This window comes from Rhynchophorus ferrugineus, unplaced genomic scaffold, assembly GCF_030347505.1.
Source record: "Rhynchophorus ferrugineus isolate W39M unplaced genomic scaffold, kcgeb_rfMv2 rfM1, whole genome shotgun sequence".
NCBI lineage: Eukaryota > Metazoa > Arthropoda > Insecta > Coleoptera > Curculionidae > Rhynchophorus > Rhynchophorus ferrugineus.
Window position 1 is genome coordinate 1,882,017 of NW_027472580.1, and position 19,699 is coordinate 1,901,715.

General features: G+C 34.4%; 1 protein-coding gene across 1 annotated transcript in view; it reads left to right on the forward strand.

Moving 5' to 3' along the window:
- unc80 (unc80, NALCN channel complex subunit) overlaps nucleotides 1–19,699 on the forward strand; it is a 109,235-nt gene that overhangs the window by 29,542 nt on the left and 59,994 nt on the right. The window contains 15 exon segments of the mRNA XM_076413785.1: nucleotides 1,704–1,984; nucleotides 2,757–2,995; nucleotides 3,086–3,198; nucleotides 4,873–5,021; nucleotides 5,078–5,533; nucleotides 7,177–7,331; nucleotides 8,271–8,461; nucleotides 8,515–8,587; nucleotides 8,651–8,865; nucleotides 9,852–10,047; nucleotides 11,274–11,411; nucleotides 11,464–11,555; nucleotides 11,619–11,700; nucleotides 16,085–16,269; nucleotides 19,398–19,681. Of these exon segments, the coding sequence (XP_076269900.1) occupies nucleotides 1,704–1,984; nucleotides 2,757–2,995; nucleotides 3,086–3,198; nucleotides 4,873–5,021; nucleotides 5,078–5,533; nucleotides 7,177–7,331; nucleotides 8,271–8,461; nucleotides 8,515–8,587; nucleotides 8,651–8,865; nucleotides 9,852–10,047; nucleotides 11,274–11,411; nucleotides 11,464–11,555; nucleotides 11,619–11,700; nucleotides 16,085–16,269; nucleotides 19,398–19,681 (2,849 nt within the window).

Here is a 19,699-nt window from a genome sequence, read left to right on the forward strand (position 1 = left end):
CAAAGTCCAATCGACAGTCATCCGAGTGGAGTGCACATGATAAACCCGCTCGAAAGCGTGGGAAAACGCAACAGTCGGCTGGCAAGTTTATAGCGTCTGTATTTTGGGATGCGCATGGAATAATTTTCATTGACTACCTTGAAAAAGGAAAGGCCGTCAACAGCTACTATTACATAGCGTCATTGGGCCATTTGAAGGACGAAAATCGCTTTAAGCGGCCGCATTTGAAGAAAAAGAAAATGCTGCTTCACCAAGACAATGCACCGTGTCACAAGTGAGTGAAAACGATGACAAAAATCCATGAATTAGGCTTCAAATTACTTCCTCATCCACCATATTTTCCAGATCTGGCCTCCAGCGACTATTTCCTGTTCTCAGATATCAAAAGAATGCTCGCCGGGAAAAAATGTTCCTCGAATGAAAAGATGATCGCCGAGACTGAGGCCTATTTTGAATCAAAGGACAAATCGTACTACAAAAATGGTATCGAAAAGTCGGATGGTCGCTATAATCCGAGTATCACCCTCGAAGGGAATTATGTTGAATGAAAAAACTAATTTTGGCAAAAAAATTTGTTTTACTATGGTAGGCCGGGGACTTTTCACTTGGTCTGTTGTACCCTAGAAATAAGTCCTAAGAATAAAATTGTCGACTATCAACCACACTTTTCGTAATTCACATAATCATTGAAGGAAGTATATTATTTCTAATCGTACTGATTTCAAATTTCAAGTCAAGTTCTATAATCGGTTCTTATTGAGCTTGCCTGGACTGTTCTCACGCGCATTCTTCAACAGTTAATGGTACTTTCTTCTACTATAATACGGACCCCTGTGCGGATCCCGTTGAGACGTTTAATAGCAGGCGATCAATCAGTTTGCAATACATTGGTATTTTTTCATTAATTCACAAGTCATATGGCTTTGCAATTCGAACTGTATCATGAAGGATGAATGCAGAAGAAGCCTTAACTTCTGTATTACGAATATAATATGTATTATCACTAACGAACATCAGATCGGCCAAGGAGTTCGTAACATCATGCTGAATGGTATGTATGTTTTTAACGTTTCGCATAATTGCATCCACTAATATGTTGAAAATCAGTGTAGAGACGAGATCTCCTTGGTCAACAACGGCTCGGATTCAAATCGATTAGTCAAATCATTTCACACATCCCCGCATATCTTTAATCATTTTTAGGGGAGCATAATCAGCTTCCAATGTTGCCTTTGGGCTAGAAATGTTAGTGAAGTTAGTGAATCATTGTGTCAGTTCGTTAATTACCTACACAATCAATGAATGTGACATAAATTACCGTGACAACAGGTAAATTACAGTGATAATTAAATAACCACTTACCAGTTGAAATATTCTCGACACACCTCGTTTAACTTCATTAGAAATGTTTTCAACCCAAGCTGTGATGCGTGTACAAATCAATACCACATCAATTAACCATTAATAAAATAATATAAACAATCCACAGCTGTATTTCTCCAATCGCCCAAACCATGAATTTACAAATATATTGTCCCATAATTGATGAAATTCACCAAAATTATTGATAGAAAGCAATAGATAAATGTATTCTTTACCCCATGATAATTAATAGATAACTAAAATAACATATAATTTAAATGTGATGAAAGGGAGGTTTCCCAGTATTTATTAATTCAACATTTCCATTTCCTTGTTTTTAGGCAGTTTATCGTACTTCGTTAAGAGAAAGCACCTCATGCACTCTAAGAGTTCTAGAGGTAATCCTAAACCTTCTGGAATTGCTTGTCGATATGGGAATACTAAAACAAACACCGAAGGAAGATCCACCGATGAACTCTCCTGGTGATGATCAAGAAACTCCGAAAAAATCCGAAAAGGAGAAGATGTCAGCCAGCAACACTCACACATCATTTGGAGGGGAACCTATAATGAACGAAACGACTATGCCTCCACATCAACTAATCATGAGCACGATTATTAGGTGAGTTACATTTTTCCAATAACAATGCCTTGAAAATATATAATAAACCATTATTATACTATAGAGGGTTTTTAGAGTAACAGAGCTTATATAATAATATAACAAATTAATGTTTGTTACTTTACCCTCCGTATTTTCTGAAACTTATGATCCGAGTTCACCGTTTCTCAATTTCTGCCCAAAATTCTATAACTTTCAAAATAAAGCAATAATATAATTAGTTCCCATTAATGAAAAATTTTTTGAAAAATAGCTGTGGACCCATCTGTCTCTGTACGTGTTGGTATTTGTCGAAAAGTAGGTTACAGTGATTAGTTCATGACGGACATGTTCAAAGAAAAAAGTTAACAACAAAAACAGGTGAAAATGGGCAGAAAATTGTTTAAATTAGAAACGATACTTTAAACATTTAGCTACATTGTCATTGTGTAGGGCGCTTTTTACCACTTTCTACACATTTAATGCTCAAATCGCTTACACAATTAAATAATTGTCACTGAATTGACAAGAAGAAGAATAATGAGATAATGAAGATAGATCATAATTGTCTTCAATATTGATTTTATTAGATGATATTCTTCAATATTAGGAACTCATTTATTACTGTAGTTTTATTGTCATCTAATTGCCAGCAAGTTTCTGTATCAGTAGACTGTCGGAATTAACAGCAATTTACAGTGGGCCAGATATTTAATAAATTTTTTATTGTAAACAACACCTAATACCTTAAAGGGAATATTAACTAATTTAATATAATTATTTGTTGTTTTAGAGTATTGAAACATTTAGGATGCCCACACGGATGCGGTGACGGTCAGAGAGGCCCAGCGGCAGAATTCCTGCGAACACAGTGTCAAAATATCTTATCCAGATTACACAAGTCCAATCAAAAACAATTCAAGAAGTTCCTGCGAAATTTCGTTAAATATCAACCCATCACCGAAATCCTGGAGGTACTTCACGCCTATTTGGGTTACTGCGTGGATCCTACGTCACTGTTATCCCCACTGAGTAAGTAATTTCAAATCACTTAGATGAATTATATATAGAAACGTTGGTGTTCAACAATACATATTGGAATTGATACACGGTAAGCCGTAGGTGGTACCGGTGGAGTTCGCGGAATCGAAAGCCACATAGTAAGTCACTGTTTCAAGCCTCTGGTGACGAGGTTCGTGGAGGCTTCCAAGGAAATTCGAGCACCTGAAAATCTCGTAAGTAATTTCCACCCATCATTTTTCAACTTTATTCTAGAACATCGAAATCAAGCAAATACATTCTGACACATTCATTATTTTTCCTTCTTCTTTTGTAAAAAAGTGTAAAAAGCAATATATGATAAAAGGGAGATAAGATTAATAAGCAAGAGTCCCTTATTAAAGTGCACTAATTTTTTATTGAGCTAACAGGTGATGGTATCTTTATACCTCAAATATTCTAAGCACTGTCTTAATATATACGACTTCACCAAGTGTATCAGTAATTACATGCCCGTTTTTATAACAGTTTTCGCCAGCAATTGCTATGCAGTATTATGATTTGATATATATGTAATTAACCTTAAAACTACGCAAGTTACATCCCTCGAAAATAACAATGTTAGAGAGTCATATTTTTTTGAAAATGTCAAGTTTTGTTTCCTGTACCATGCTTTACTTTTCTTGTTTCATCAACAGAGAAAAGCCACTGACAGTCATCGTTAACTGGTAGAGATTTATAATGAGCATACTCACCATAAGGAACATACGAGCGTGGTTTCGACAAGTGTGGCAATTTCAACGCCCAAAACAAAGAAAGTGCTAGTAGAAAGTCCAAAAATAGTTAGAAGAAAAATTAAATATGAGCCGAGCCGTAATTTGGGAACGATTACAAACGATGAATCGATCCAAAAGATGGGAAGATAGTCTTATAGATAGTACCAGGTTGGCGTCGTGTGTTATAGACTGTTTAGACTTGACAAAGTAGACAATTCTGATCGCTACAGACAACAAAATGATCAATTTGAACTGGGCATTGATCGGGACATGTCAACAGTATGATCAAAGGCATGATAATATGATTTTGCGGTCTATAACAAACGCAACGAAAGAAGCGTAAAAAACACTTGGATATGTTGAATATATTGGATATAAGTTTTATCGCACCTGCTGTACTTCTCAGACCTGCCTCCATCTGACTACCACCTTTTTGTATCGAGTCCACACGCCATGCGCATTGCAGATTTCTGGGTAAAATTAGTAGAATCAAATAAACAATACTTTGAATAAATATATTTTGAGTATCCATTATAAATTACGTGTTTTAGCAAAAAGAACCGAAATGTTTTTTGAATAAGAATTAAGAGAGATATTCAACATTAAAGACATATATCAAGAATATTAAACTGGCAGCATCTAAGCTTTGTCTTCCAGAATAAAAAACAAATAATCTAGACACTCTCTTTAGTTATACTTTTTAAAATATGCATTGTAACGAACTAATTTTTATTATAATTTAAACACGAGAACGTAGAAAAACGCTAAAAGCACGGTTCTTTACTTCTGCAAACAAAAATTGCCGTCCAAAATTAAAACAAATGTATCTTAAAATTAAATTAACCCAATCAAATGACTTCGCAGCTGATAGCATAGCGATTTAAACAAATAGTAAATTCTAATTAGTGCCATCTAGATATTGAACGTCGCGAAACATTTATCCACAATTGCCTATAAAGTTAAATCTATATTTTGTCTGCGATAGATTTTTAGATTATTTCAACATTTTACCTAAACTCAATCGTACACAACTCTAAATTGTGTTTTAAAATAAAAAAAACAGAGTGCGCAAACAAACAATATATTTATTAAATCCCATAACATTTCTGATCAAAATAAATTTAATTATTTTAGAGTTTATACTGTGAAATTCGTCAGTTGATGACATACGTCAAAGAAGGACACGGAGGTTCTTTTAGACGTGTAGCACTGAGTGCTCTTCTGGACACAGCAGAGAAAAACAACAAAAAAGAAGGGAACATGCAGACTACCCGAGTTATTCGGTATGTCGTCACTAAATTTCCGTCGAGTAACTTCTCTCTAAATACCTCCATTGCAGACACATGCATCAATCTTCAACGAATGTTGATGATGAGGCTGATAATCAGGGAGAAACCACATACACCATTGATGATAAAGGCATTGTTCGTAAACTTTTATTCAAGAAGCGAAGCACTTCCTCAACATGCGCCGTAAATATGTTTAACCTGAAAAAACCAGGAAGCTTCTGATCATTTCTCTTTTAGAGCCTACTAGAGACCGAAACCGATGATTTTGGTAAAGCTAACCAAAGCCCCTTAGGAAATTTAAGGAAGAAACATCATATTTTGACGCCGCGTCAGAGTGAGAAAGCTCTGGGTATAGTACCCGATCCCCTGAACATCAAAACAACGAAGAAATCGAAGATCGGCGGCATCATGACCAACTGGTTCAAGAAAGGCGACTCCCAATCTGTCGATGAATGCGATTTACCGGATAATGGAGACAGTTTCACTGATACAGCCAGTTTTATCAGGTAAAATCACGTATAATCATCCAAAGAACAGTGAACTCACGTCATCTAAATTTATGACGTCAAAAAGGTGCAATCTTGCAGAATTTAATGTTATGTGACAATCTAAAATGTGACATTTTACACATTTTAGATTATTTTAGATTCGATGTATGACATTATTCTAATATAAATATTTTTTTAAATTATTATTTAATTGTTACATTGTTACTTGTTGTTTCCAATTAACCTACAATTTGTCTTTATGATAACTTACATCTAGTTATATAACTAGGAGGACCCATTCACCCTATCTCAGTCTCTGGTGAAATAATGTTTATATATGTCACTGCTGTATTTTTTATTATATGCACTTCACTACATAACACTACACAAGATAAGATGGTATGGTTCTTTAGAGACTGTGTCAGCATAATTGTATGTTCATATGGGTTTCAGTACTTGCTTATATAATAACAATTTATTATGTACTGACAGTTGTGATTTTCTTCCAATTAGCCAGTACATTTTCCTGTATTTCAATACCAGTTCTTTTCTTTTCTTCTTTACATATTCCTTCGAGCGAAGTTTTGCATCAAGATTAATTCCGAGATATTTAGCATTACTGCTATAAGAAATTATAGTATTATTTAATGTTATTGGAGCGGGTACGGTCTGTTTGTAGGTGAACTGCACATGCACATTTCGTCCTTGAAACAGTCAAATAACGTTACGTAATAGTCGCTGTTGATGGTTCTTCCTTTTCCAAGATAATCAATGAAAATTATTCCATGTGCATCCCAAAATGCAGACGCCACAACCTTACTAGCCGACTGTTGCGTTTTCTCACCCTTTGGAGCGGGTTCATCGTGTACAATCCACTTGGAAAACTGTCGATTGGACTTCGGAGTGAAATGATGGAGCCATGTTCCATCTATTGTCCCATATCGACGGAAAAACTCGGGCTTATTTCGCTTGATCAACTTCAAACACTGCTCCGAATCATCAACTCGTCGTTGGTTTTGGCCAAGAGTGAGCTCGCGCGGCACCCATTTTGCACGTAGCTTTCTCATACGCAAATACATGTTCAGTTAATATCTTTAGAGTGTATGCTGTTTCATTCAGCTTCAATCTACGGTCAGTCAAAATCATTATGTGGATTTTTTAAAATATTTTCGTCGATAACAACCTCTTTTGGGCGTCCACTGCGTTCACCGTCTTCGGTGCTTATTTCACCACACCTAAACTTAGCATACCAATCCTTGATGGTTGATTTTACTGGGGCAGTGTCCGGAAACTTGGAATCAAGCCAAGTTCTTGCTTCAACATAAAAATATTTCCCTTCAAAAAGCAATATTTTTTCAACACGCGAAATTCCTTTTTATCCATTTTTTTCACAATAACAAGTTGCTTCACTTAAAATGCTATAATCCACAAACTAATGATCCGGCAGCTGTCATATTTATACACGCATGTTTTGAGGGTTAGGGCTAACTGAAAAAACATATGGATTTAATTCTGGTAGCGCCATCTATTTGTCAGGTCGGAGACTTTTCAATTGACCTGTTATTTATTATATTTGACGGGAGTTCACTGCTTCTTTGAATAGACTATATACATAACTGGTAACCGATTTCATTTCAATGGACTTCGTTGCTATCGTTCAGGCAATCTTCCAAACACTATCAACAGAGATCGAGTAAAGGCCACGTGAGCCATACCTTGCAAAAAGCGAAGAGGAGAATGGAAGACAAATTAAAGTTTCTGAAGAAAGGAAAGAAAAAGGATGGAAGTATGGAGGAATCCGGAGGTGGTAGTAAATGTAAGTACTTTGTCATGTATTTCTTTACGCTAGCTAATTGGTTACGTAGCGATAAGCATTAGTAATTAATCTTAGAACTTTGTTTTGGGTACGTTGCATTACTATTAGGTTAAATGTTTTAGTGCAACCCCATATTTGCACCCCAAACGTTCCAATTTGGCCTTATGATTGACTGATAAACAAATCTCTTTGATTTTAGACCTATTTGAGAATATCTTCCAACTAACTAGTACAGCTGCTTGACTTAATTGAAATCTGCTCTTCATCTTGTTTAACATGATTTTTCCAATTCAACTTATCATCGAGATGTATTAGGAGGTATTTAGCTGATTCTTCTTGAGGAATTGGGCATCTGTCAAATGATATAATTAGTTTTTTGTCATTCCACCACAACGCAAAATTAACATGGACAGGTTTCGAACTATTAAGCTGTATTTTTCAGTTTCTAGTCTATTTGTAGATCTTATTTACTGCTATTTGCACTGTTTCTACAACCGTAGACAGAGATATATATTTTACCATGATAACCGTGTCGTTGGCAAATATTTCAAGTACTGTTTCTTGTTCTTAGGATACAGTAGTATAGAGCATATACAGGTTCCAAGACACTACCCTGTGGAATATATGGATATAAGCCAGATTTTGCTTTTAAAAATTTCGAGAAAATTAACAAAAGGTGAATTCTAAAAATGTCGCCAGAAACTAAGGGGTGTTATAGAAAAATAGAGGTGACATATTTTGAAACGGTTTCTTAATCGGTGAAGTTTGGAGTACAAATTATGACAATTCAATAGTAATCTCATGATAGTAGCTTTCAGAGATAATGAAACTTAATCAGTGGCAAATTCTTATTAATTCACATTAATTAGCAATAAACTGTAAATAATATAGAATAAAATATATTATTACACAAAATTGATTTTTATAAAAATGCTATAGGTTTCAGTCGAAGAAATTCCTTTGAATTCGGCGAGACGTCAAGAGAATCCGAGGTTGTGTTCCTAAAGGAGAGAAAACTCATCCCAACCGGCATGGTATACAACGGAACGCAGAGGTTCGCCTTCCTATTAGAAACTTGCCCACCCGGCTCTGTTCCTGACGCCTTCCTCTTGGCCTCTGCATTAGACCTGGTAAAAAACCCATCACTTTTATTGCTCTCTACCATATTCGATGTTGTTTTCAGCCCCATTCAGCCGTGGTTGCCAGGGCGACTCTATTCTTGGAGTGCGCGTATTTCGTCCATTGTTGCAATAAAGGTTAGTGACAATTTCAGCTAGTTTAGTAGCATCATTCCCCATCAACACATATAATATGGTTAGGTCAGTGGCCTCAGTGGATGAAACTATCCTTCCCTATATTCCGTCCTTCAGGTCCGTTACCAACTCGTGGAAACTCGCACGGTGGTAATCGAAGATCGCACATGATGCAACGAGCTGCAGGGAAAATGTTCCATCAGTGGGCCGAGGTTATCGGTCATAGGCTGGAGGAAATGATCAATGAAGACCGGGAAATGCAGAACGAAATTAACAGCCTGGTAAGCATAGATTCTCAGCATATATTATTTTTAATAGATGTACAACATTGCATGCGCTGTATTTCCCCCGAATTTAAGGACTTATTTCATTTTTATCTTTGTGTTCTGGAGAGTCTTTACCTAATACTTCTGCTCCGTCTAAGAACCTGAGCATGTATGTTTTTCCTGATTTCCAGTATACAGATACATATTTGCAACACGTTGTCAAATTGTTGTATTACAGAATAATTTAACCATAGAAAGGCAGCTTGATAAAACTATGACAGTCAGTGAATTTCCCGCGCAGTGACTTTAAGTGCGTCACTGCTGACCTAAACTACCATCTCTTCAATGGCGGCTGGAGCATAGGCGCTGCAGTGCTGCAGGGCTCCCAAAAAAAATACAGGTGTTCTCAAATTATAATTATGTGTAGGAATGTTCGTCTGGTCGGTCGGAATGTGTGGCTTTCGATGCCGTCGTTTATCGGAACACTCACTACTATTTTGTGGGTAATTCGAACGGGATCTGAAAACACTGGTTGAATAAATACTTGTTTATTTCGATATTGAATGATACATGTGGTCGACGGGAGAATGGACAGGATATTAGGTTAGGTAAAGGTAATACGCGCTCTATAGCGCGTATTACCTTTATAGATAGCGCTCTGGAAGTGGTACTGTTACAACGGAGCAGAGAAAAGAAAAGAGAGCGAGACGTCGTCATGGTGGTCTTTTATAGCCGGGAAACGCATGGTACCAATCCACTCCTGACACCAATCATGGTACCACACCAATCCTGAATTTATCAAATTATTGCACTACATCCAAGAATATAAACGATCAAACTGTTTCCTCTTCGTATACTATTTCACTAATGTCTATGAATCATATACTTGGTCAATTTGTTAAATTGCAATTTTTTTTTAATTCGACTATTTACATTACGTCCAAGATTACAGAAATTATGTATATTTGTTATAATAATTATCTAATATGTGAATGATTTAGGTGAATGATCCAGATAAACAGAAGGAACTCCAAATACAAGACGAAGAAGAGGATTATTTAGATGAAGCCAGCATATACACCTATGGATCCAATTGTCCGATGCCGTTACGACTCATTGCTTGCGTGCTTCTTCAGGAAATAACGGCTTTTCTGAGAGAAACCTACCAGAGTTTACCCAAATCATCCAAATCAGCAGGTAACCCCTTTTATGATCTTATTTATGAAATTATAAAATTGGTCGAGAGACACAAAGACGTTAGACAGATAATTCATCAATAAAATCTAGGGTGTATGTCAATGTAATTACGTTTCAGTTCCATATAATTAGTCCAAGGCTGTTCAATAAATTCGCTGAACACTAGCATGTATATAGAAATATTTTATATTTTATAAAAAGAAATATCTAGAACAGACGATCTTTAAATCTGTTCTTTGTTAACACAAATACTTAAACTTACAATACTAAAAATATATGTAAAGTAGTTAAATTATTTGTAAATATGATATTTAAAGAAAATAGAAATTCGTAAGAATGCTAAATATGCTAGATGAATATATTCCTTCAAAACAATGATTTTAAATAATTGTCTTAACGTAAATCGTACAAGCCCTACAGTACAAAACTGTATCTACACAAGAAATTCTCGAAAAACATAGTTTTGGAGTAGAAATAAGTCATCTTCACCAACTCCGTTTAAGCAAAGAGAATCCCCGAACAGCCTAGTCTATAATTTTACTCAAATTTTGAAATTGAAAATAATTGCTCGATCCTAAATCCGGCAAATGATTGAACTGTTGATACCATTAATTCAAACAAAAATTATGAAAACGAAGTTTTGAGATCGACATACGAGTGAAATATTATTTTGAAGATGAGTATTCAAATATGAAACCTTATTTGGATGGCAAAAGCAATCTTCTTCAAAAATATACAAGCATTAGCAGAAGTGTGCTGAATCGTATCCCAAAGAATGGTCTGGAGAACCACAATTTTCGAAATGACACTGAATTGCAAGATTTATTAGACACAACTCCGTATTAGCCATCTTCGTTATGCATAACTTAGTCGTATATTGTAAAAATTGTGAAGGAGACACTGGTGCAATACAAGTGGGAAATCCTGCAACAGTCTATCGCCTTCAGAGTACTCAAAGGCATAATGCCTTCTATTTATTACTTGTTCATATTGGCTGGAAATGCTGAAAAAATACGAATTGTATCGGTATTACTGGAACCCTGTTAAAATAACATAGTTCTTTAGACACACTAATGCTGTGTTTCCAGAAAAATTGAGAAAAGGTTGTGGGAAGTTATTAATGGAAAATATATTGAAAATTAATGGAAAGTATGAAATGACGTCTGATGGACATTAAAAAAAAAACGTTCTATCTGTAACTTTTCTATTCTCCTTCTACTATGTAGGCAAAGAAAGACCACCACCATGGGAGAAATTTTACAGTAAGGAAGCGAACAGGCGTTGGAGTATGGCTCTGTCATCGATGGGACACTCGCAAACATCCGCACAGAGCCTGCAGAGCATTGCTGGTGATCGAGACCCAGGTAATTCTTAATATTACTACTAAAATGTACCTATTATCTCATGGTGATTCAGCTATAGGACAGCCGGAAAGGAAAATAAGTTTTGTTCTGCACGAGCCGGACAACGAATCTGAAGCCAGCAGCAATACGACTGTAACCATGCAGGTAACCACACATACCGTCCAGACCTAGATACGCTTGAGGTAATTTACCAAATAACATTTCCAGGCCAATCCGAACCAAGAAGATGGTAAGAAGAACCAGGGCCGTCCGTATCTGCTTCGAAGGGGCACGGCAGCGCCTTCAGGAGGTTCGTTTAAAAGACGTAGTTTAAAATTAAGAAGGGGTACTAAAGAAGGAAAAGATATGGAAATGGAGTGTAAGAAATGATTGTATTTCGAGTGATGTTGTCGCTGGTTGCCGCTTGTAACGCTTGCTTTTGGATTGAGCGCAAAGTTATCGAGTCAACAATCAGGAATAATGTGATAAAATAGTTCAATATTAAGGTAATCAACATTATTTTATTGAAATCAAATCGTAAGTGGGTCGGCCATGTGCTGCTGCTTTTCTGGATTGCATATTATTTTCATATTGGAGTCATCATTGCTTTTAACTTTGATGATCACAAATATGATGTGACTCCATAATGTTGGGAAATGTTAAACATTTATATCTAAAATCAGTGGTCTTAAATGAAACTCATTTTTCTTTCTAAACTATACACCGAGATTGTGATTTAGAGTGGAAATTTAGTTCGTGATGTAAATAATATACACGTTATTTAATAATCAAGCTTAGATTTTAAATACAAAATAAAGTTATAAAATAAATTATGTATATAATAATCGTTGTAATAACTAAATAAAAATAATAAGGTTTGTGTTTACCGTATCTCACCTATCTACTACATGTATTTTATATTGTACTATATACACACAATTTAACTTAATACCTACCTAGACCTATTTATTTGTTTTCAATTTTATTTTACCTACTACCAACTGATTATTTTGAAGTCGGTGCCGAGCAAGAAATTAGATTTGATTTGTTCGTAATTTAATTTTGTGTATATGTCACAAAATCACACTCGAATCGGTTGGTAGTAGGTAAAATTATATTGCACATAGATAAATAGGTTTAGGTAGGTATTAAGCTAAATTGTGTGTATATAATAGAATAAAAATTACCTGTAGTAGATAGGTTAAATAAAGTTTTTTTTTATTTTTATTTAGTTATTGCAACGTTCATTATGAACATATTTTATTTTAAAACGTTTTTTTTTGTGTTAAAAACCTAAGTTTGATTATTTTTTACTTTTTAGTACGTTTCTTATGTATTTTTGGAAGTTGGTTCAATTTTTACAAAGTTATGTTATTACGTAAGCATTAAGTATTACAATGGATAGCCCAAGTAAAAGTGCAGCCCGTATGGGAAAAGGCCCCGGGTCCTCTATCTAATCTAGGTGATTTGACAAATGTTCCAACCAAACTAGAACAAGAACAACAACATCCGCGTTTGAGCTTAACGTTCTAACCGTTACACTATAGAAATACTTACCTGCATATATATATATATATATATATATATATATATATATATATATATATATATATATATATATATATACAGCCGAACATAACAGCTCCTCTTTTTTCGAAGTCGGTTAAAAAAACCACTAATACGTATACATACATGTCTAAAAAAACTAAGCAAATAGTTTAACAGTGGTAATTATTTTTCATTTAGGAAAAAACTAATCTACCCTAATTGGGGTTTAGCGTTGTCTTCCAATGCCTGCAGCTATAATTTACGAAAAACTAAAATATCTGGGTATGAGACTTATTTCATTTCAAGTCAATATAAATTTTGGTTAAAAACTATGTAACAAAAGGGATAAAATTCCTGTTCCAAAACCTCCTATTTATTTTTAAGATTATTTGATAGGACAGATAAAGTGGAAACTTTCGGTACTGTAGTTTGGTAAATTTGTACAAAATATTATATTGTTTTAAGTAGCCTAAATTGCCTTTTTAGTAGGAAAGTATTTTGGAAGTTAAAATAACGAAACTTTCAAAATCGGCATTCTATAAAGTCAAATTTACAAGCCAATGATATACAAGTACATTCTGAAGAGTCCAAAGTGAAAAAATCCGAATAGGAAATACATTTTTCTTCTTATATCTATTTTATTTTGATATCTAATTACGCACTAATGTTTTACTTCGTTCTTCTGTCGTTTATTTACTTCCATCAATACACCATTCACTTATGGTCAGCAGCCATCCATAGTTGTTCAAACCACTACGTTTTGATCCCACCATATATATATATATATATATATATATATATATATATATATATATATATATATATATATATATATATATATATATATATATATATATATATATATATAAAGTGAGCGAGTGAGACGATATATATATAGATGAGAACATTTCAGATCAGTGAACATTTCACTTTGCATATTCATCACTGATATTCATTATTCGCCAAGCTTATCCTATAACTTGCTATGTTTGAAACTATTATAATATATCCTTGTTTATTATTTCCGATAATTTATTTGTAAAAAATCTCTTATTTGTTGTCGTATAGATAGAAATGCTAATGATGCAATATCCTTCGTTAAAAATCCAACATTATAATAAACATTATCTTATGAAGCTTTACTATCGATAAACACTCAAAGATTTAGATAGTATTTAATGTGTTTGACATGAGGCTTCACAATCAGTTCCTCCATAGCTTTTTATTGGGCTTTATCAAGTATCCAAATTCAAAATCATTCAGCAAATGTACTCGGCTAGAGCATGATTGTCATATATTCTCTCTGGAAAATATTTTTTTCCATATTATAATATTGAAGTAAAATTCACCAAAAATTAATCAGTTATCAATATTAACCAGCAGCTAGTGTCACATATTAGACCTTTAGCTGCATCTACAATGATTTTCCACTACGTTACAATTTCTATAACTTATTTTACATCAATCGTATGAATAAAAATTTGAGATAATGTAAGAAAAATATAAGAAATAGTGGTTTATTATACTTGACTATTTTTTTCAATTAATATTCCAATATATTGAGTGAAAAAATTTGATTTCTAGCTTTGTAGTTATTACTGTGACGAGTAAGTTACTAACTAAAGAGACTTAAGCGACTAAATTCAACCTCAATATATTTCTGGCCATTTCGTTGGCATATAATTTATGTATGACCAAAAATTTTAAATGATTCATATTTGATTCAATATACTGCCAATAAGTATCATTTATACTGCCAATAAGTACCAGAAATTAATCACTTGAAAAGGCGACTTAAGGGGATTGTCGAACTCTTTTTGTCGCTAAATTGGTATGGTTGATCTGATATCTGACATTTTATTTGTCCACAATACTGAGCTTCTCAAGTGTGTTTTAAGACTTTAACAATTGATAAAAACATGAAACGAATCGTTTTTGAATCTTTATATTTTGTTTGTTGAATCGCTTAGTGAAATGTGAAAGAGTCTTACGGTAAAATGACAATTTTATGAGTCACATAGTACACTCAAAAGTGATCGAAATGTGGTCTACGACTGAAATTTGTCGAAAAACTGCAGATTTTTTGAATAAAAACTCTTGGATTGTGAATCAACTATATATAATTATTAGGCAATATATTGGATAATAGATAAAGGCACTGTACCATCGTTTCTTCCAAGTCAAATAATCAATCAGTACATGCGTAAAGGTTAATGGCGATCCGCCATCATTATATGATGGTGGAGGGTCTCTCTTCAGGAGAAATTGATTGGTAAACCTACAGTGACCAACTCGAAGACGTAAAAATATAGACAGTTTTTGTATGCTAATATTGGCTATATTAAGATTCTCTTCACCTCCCATAGTTACTATTCTCCATCACGTTCCACCCAAACGAAAGGACCGAATTAAGCCTTTCCAGGGAACTTTAAAGCTTTGTACAAGGTGATGAAGAAAGCTTTAAGTGAAAATGTGGAACGCTCTGTATCATCCAATTTTTGTATATGTACCGCCAAAGTGAGCGCATTTATAATAGATGTTGTATTACCTACGCTATCTTTAATAGACTCCATGAATTCATTTCAGTATATAATATTTGAAAGTTCGATGTTAAGACTTTTGGTCACGATCTTCTGCAGAACGGTGGAAACTTATTTTTACTCCTCATAAATACATATTACACGTATTGAGCTATTTTATCACCATTCTGTATTGTTGGGTGGATAACTTTATAGAAATTATTCCAATATTATTTTGCTTGAAAGGTATGTATTAAGAAGCCTGTATTGCTTAAATTAAATCAAAAATACCTAATTTGCTGATAATAACGAAATCATACTAGCAGAGTTTACTTTTCGTTTAGCTAACGTAGTAGAGCAACGCAAAAACGCTTTAAACTTAACAAGTCTCAAAAAGAAACCTTAAAATAAAATAAAATCGGATAAAATCCGATCGAATATCCCAAAGAGATTGATCTGATGATGGGTCCGAAGCATCTTAAAAGTGTTTCCATCTCTTTGACTTGACATACATCGAGAAATGGCTGGATGTGGTGGATGACTTAGCTAGAAGCTTCTCTAAATATTACTAGATTGTTTCTGATAATATTCAATCAGGGAAAGTTCAAGAATGTGTTAAACGTACAGACTCGATTCAGTCGAAGCGCAAGGTCAGCTCCTTGTCGGACCGCAGCGACACATCCGAACCCGGGGCCACCGGTGAGGTCAGCGGTGAAGAGTCGCCGGGGGTCCTCAGCGACGATCAGCCTCCGGAGAGTCCAAGCGACAGCAACGACAGCGACGATACTCCAAAGAATATGCCCTGGTTGAAGGTAATTATTGTTGTTAGTTGCAATAGCTTATGTTTATTTACTAGCATTTACTACCATATCATCTGTAAAAGATTTAGTATTCTCTCCTCAGATATTCTAACTAAATTCTCACATATACCCTGAATAATTTCATACATATCTTACAAATCTTACAGTCAATGTCACTTTCAATATCAGCATCACTGTTCAATTCGATTACTAAATTGTTAATCTCAGATCTATCAAACACTTGTTCACGATTTCATCATGTGAGTTTTAAAGCCAATGAATCAAAATCCACGCATATAACGTTTACCCTGCGAAGAAGAACATATCCACCAGTGAATATCAATCATCGTCAACTCCCCCAAGCAGACCATGTTAAATATGTTGGTATGCATTTAAATCGACGCCTAACCTGGAAGAAGCACATACTCTCTAAACGCAAACAACTGGGACTAAAATTATATCAACTGTATTGGCTCATTGGGCGCAAATCAAAGTTATCATTAGATAACAAGGTATTGCTGTATGAGTCTATACTCAAGCCCATTTGGACATATGGAGTTGAACTATGGGGTACCGCTAGCAAATCTAATATATCCATCATTCAATGGTTCCAAAATAAGGTGTTGCGTGCCATTGTTGATGCTCCGTACTATATTTCAAATAAAGTGATACAACGCGATATTCCTCTAGACCCTATAACGAGTGTAATTCAACGTGTTTGTGTGAAGTACTTCGAAAGAGTGTCAGTGCATCCCAATGTACTCGCTAATCAGCTAAATATGCGACGTGATAGTGAAGTGCGTAGACTAAAACGTTTAACACCACCTGATCTGGATACTGGACATATGTAGACTTTAGAATAAGCTTTAGAATAAGACTAATTAATTAAGATAATATTTTATACAGAAGATTACTTAATGAAGTGATTTTCTAAATGCCATGTATATATAATATATACAGAAGAAATACTTATTGCCAATAGGGCAGATTGTGGACTGACGAAGAGTAATAAAAAAAATCATGTGAGTTCATTCAAACCGAAGATGTTATTGTAGAGAATGTTTTTCCATCTCCATTGCATATCCATCTCGACCAGCAGATCCATTATAATAATTCTGTGGCACGCTCCATATCAATTCGGTGGAATTAAACATACTGTGATAGAAATGAAGGCGTAATACTTTGTAGCCATACTCTCTTACCATCTGACCTTCAGTGTATATTTTTCAGTCTTGTTTCTAAAAAAAATAAATATTCAAAAAAAGTACTCACTATTTTAATACATTTCATATATATGATTCCGAATAGAAAAATAAAGCTTCGGATGTGGATGGTTTCGTTTTGCTGAATCTTTATATTCTTTTCATGTCACGTTTTGCGAGATTTTAATCAGAGTGTCCACTCTTATATTCAGTGCAACTGCAATATGCTAAAAATGTTTTCAATAAAAACCGCAACAACTTAATACTTAATAACATCAATACTTGCCTCTGTAAGGCATTTTACTGGCAAGAGAATGTCCCCATTATCTCGTTTCTGTTTGAAGGAACTTATTAGAGATGGAATATGTTTCTGATTTTGACTATTTATTGGCTTGAGCATTAATCAGACGAATAACAAAAATTAAACAGCGGTCTGAAATTTATTAAAACAAGCAAAGCGCCAAAACTATATTTGCCGATCCATAACCTCTAATCTTTGTTTCTATCTTTGTTTATTTGTTCTGGTATCTGATAAGAAAACGAAAAATATCGTATATCAGAAAATGTTTCACTGAAGGAAATCAACTAATTAAACCCATGTAGGAAAATACATAACTTCAATAAAGGTAAATTCTTGACAGGCAATTGACATATTTTAATTGTATAGTTTTATTGTTTAAGTATATGTTTTAATTTTTTTAGTATTACATTATTAAATTGTTACTAGTCGTTTCAGTCCAACCTACAATTTGTCTTTATGATAACTTAAATCTAGGTATCTAACTAGGAGGACCCATCGGCACTATCTCAGTCTCCGGTGAAATAATGTTTTTACATGTCACTGCTGTATTTTTTATTATATGCACCTCACTACACAACACTACACAAGATCAGATGGATTGATTCTTTTGAGTATGTGTCCTGTTCTGGTGGCATCCAAAAGCTGTAATGCTTCAATATTCTCATGAGAATAGAGTCTTCTCTCATGCCCCCTTGGAATTCTCTCGATTTCTTGACTGACTGTGGTTATCTGAAGGTCTCGATGTTGGTAATCAGTCCTGTAGTAATTAGTGCGCCCACAATACCTCTCAGGACTTTATTCTAAAAAATTTGTATTTCATTTATGTTACTTTTTGCAGCACATCCCCATAATTGAACTCTGTATGTCCATATAGGTTTCAGTATTTGCTTATATAATAGCAATTTATTATGTACTGCTAAATGCGACTTTCTTCCAATTTCTTCCAGTACATTTTCCCATATTTCAATTCCAGTTCTTTTCTTTTCTTCTTTATATGCTCCTTCGAAGTTTTGCATCAAGATTCATTCCGAGATATTCAGCGTTGCTGCTATATGGAATGATAGTATTATTTAATGTTATTGGTGCTTTTACGATCTGAATGTAGATGAACGGCATATGTACAGATTTATTTTCATTAATTCTAATTTTCCAAGCTTATGACCAATAATTTATATTGTCACTTACCTGTTGTAATTTGCGTGATGCTTCTTCACCATTATCTCCGACAGCTAGTGTAAGTGATGAAGTGTAGAGTAGATAAAAAATTGGTCCCACTGCACTTTCTTGTGGTACACCTGCTAGTGTTAATAAGCTTCTTCTTGTTCTCTAAAGATTCTGATTGTAATGTATGATTTTAATAGTTCGGTGTGTTGTTTTGGTAGCATTTTCTGTAGTTTATGAACAAGGCCTTCATGCCAAACCTTATCGAATGCTTGTGCTATATCTAAGAATATAGCTGAGCATACTTTTTTACTTTCGTAGGCTTTTTCAATAACATCTATTATTCTGTGGAAAAGTTAATTTTAAAATACTCAAAACATATTTTTACACATCCTATAAGAAAAATTATTATATATTATAATTTGAACATTTAAAACATCGATGTAAAAGTAACATACACTTATTTTAAATTTCAGGTTATGGTCCAAATATCGAATAACATGTACTTTTTCTGCAATCACCAAAACTACTGTCATCCCTTCTGTCACCGCCGAGTGATGAGAGGATGTTCACGTCTGGTCAAAGCCGCCAGGAAGATCTATGGTGAAGAGTTTGGAGTCATCGACGACAAATTCGTCAGTGAATCGGAAGTAAAGAAGAAGGGCCACAAAAAAGAGAAGAACAACCGTAAGGTCTCCGACCAAACTAGCTCGCAAGTCAGCCCGATACGGCGAAAGGACAGTGTAGGGAAGAAGGACAAGTAATTACTGATGTACTA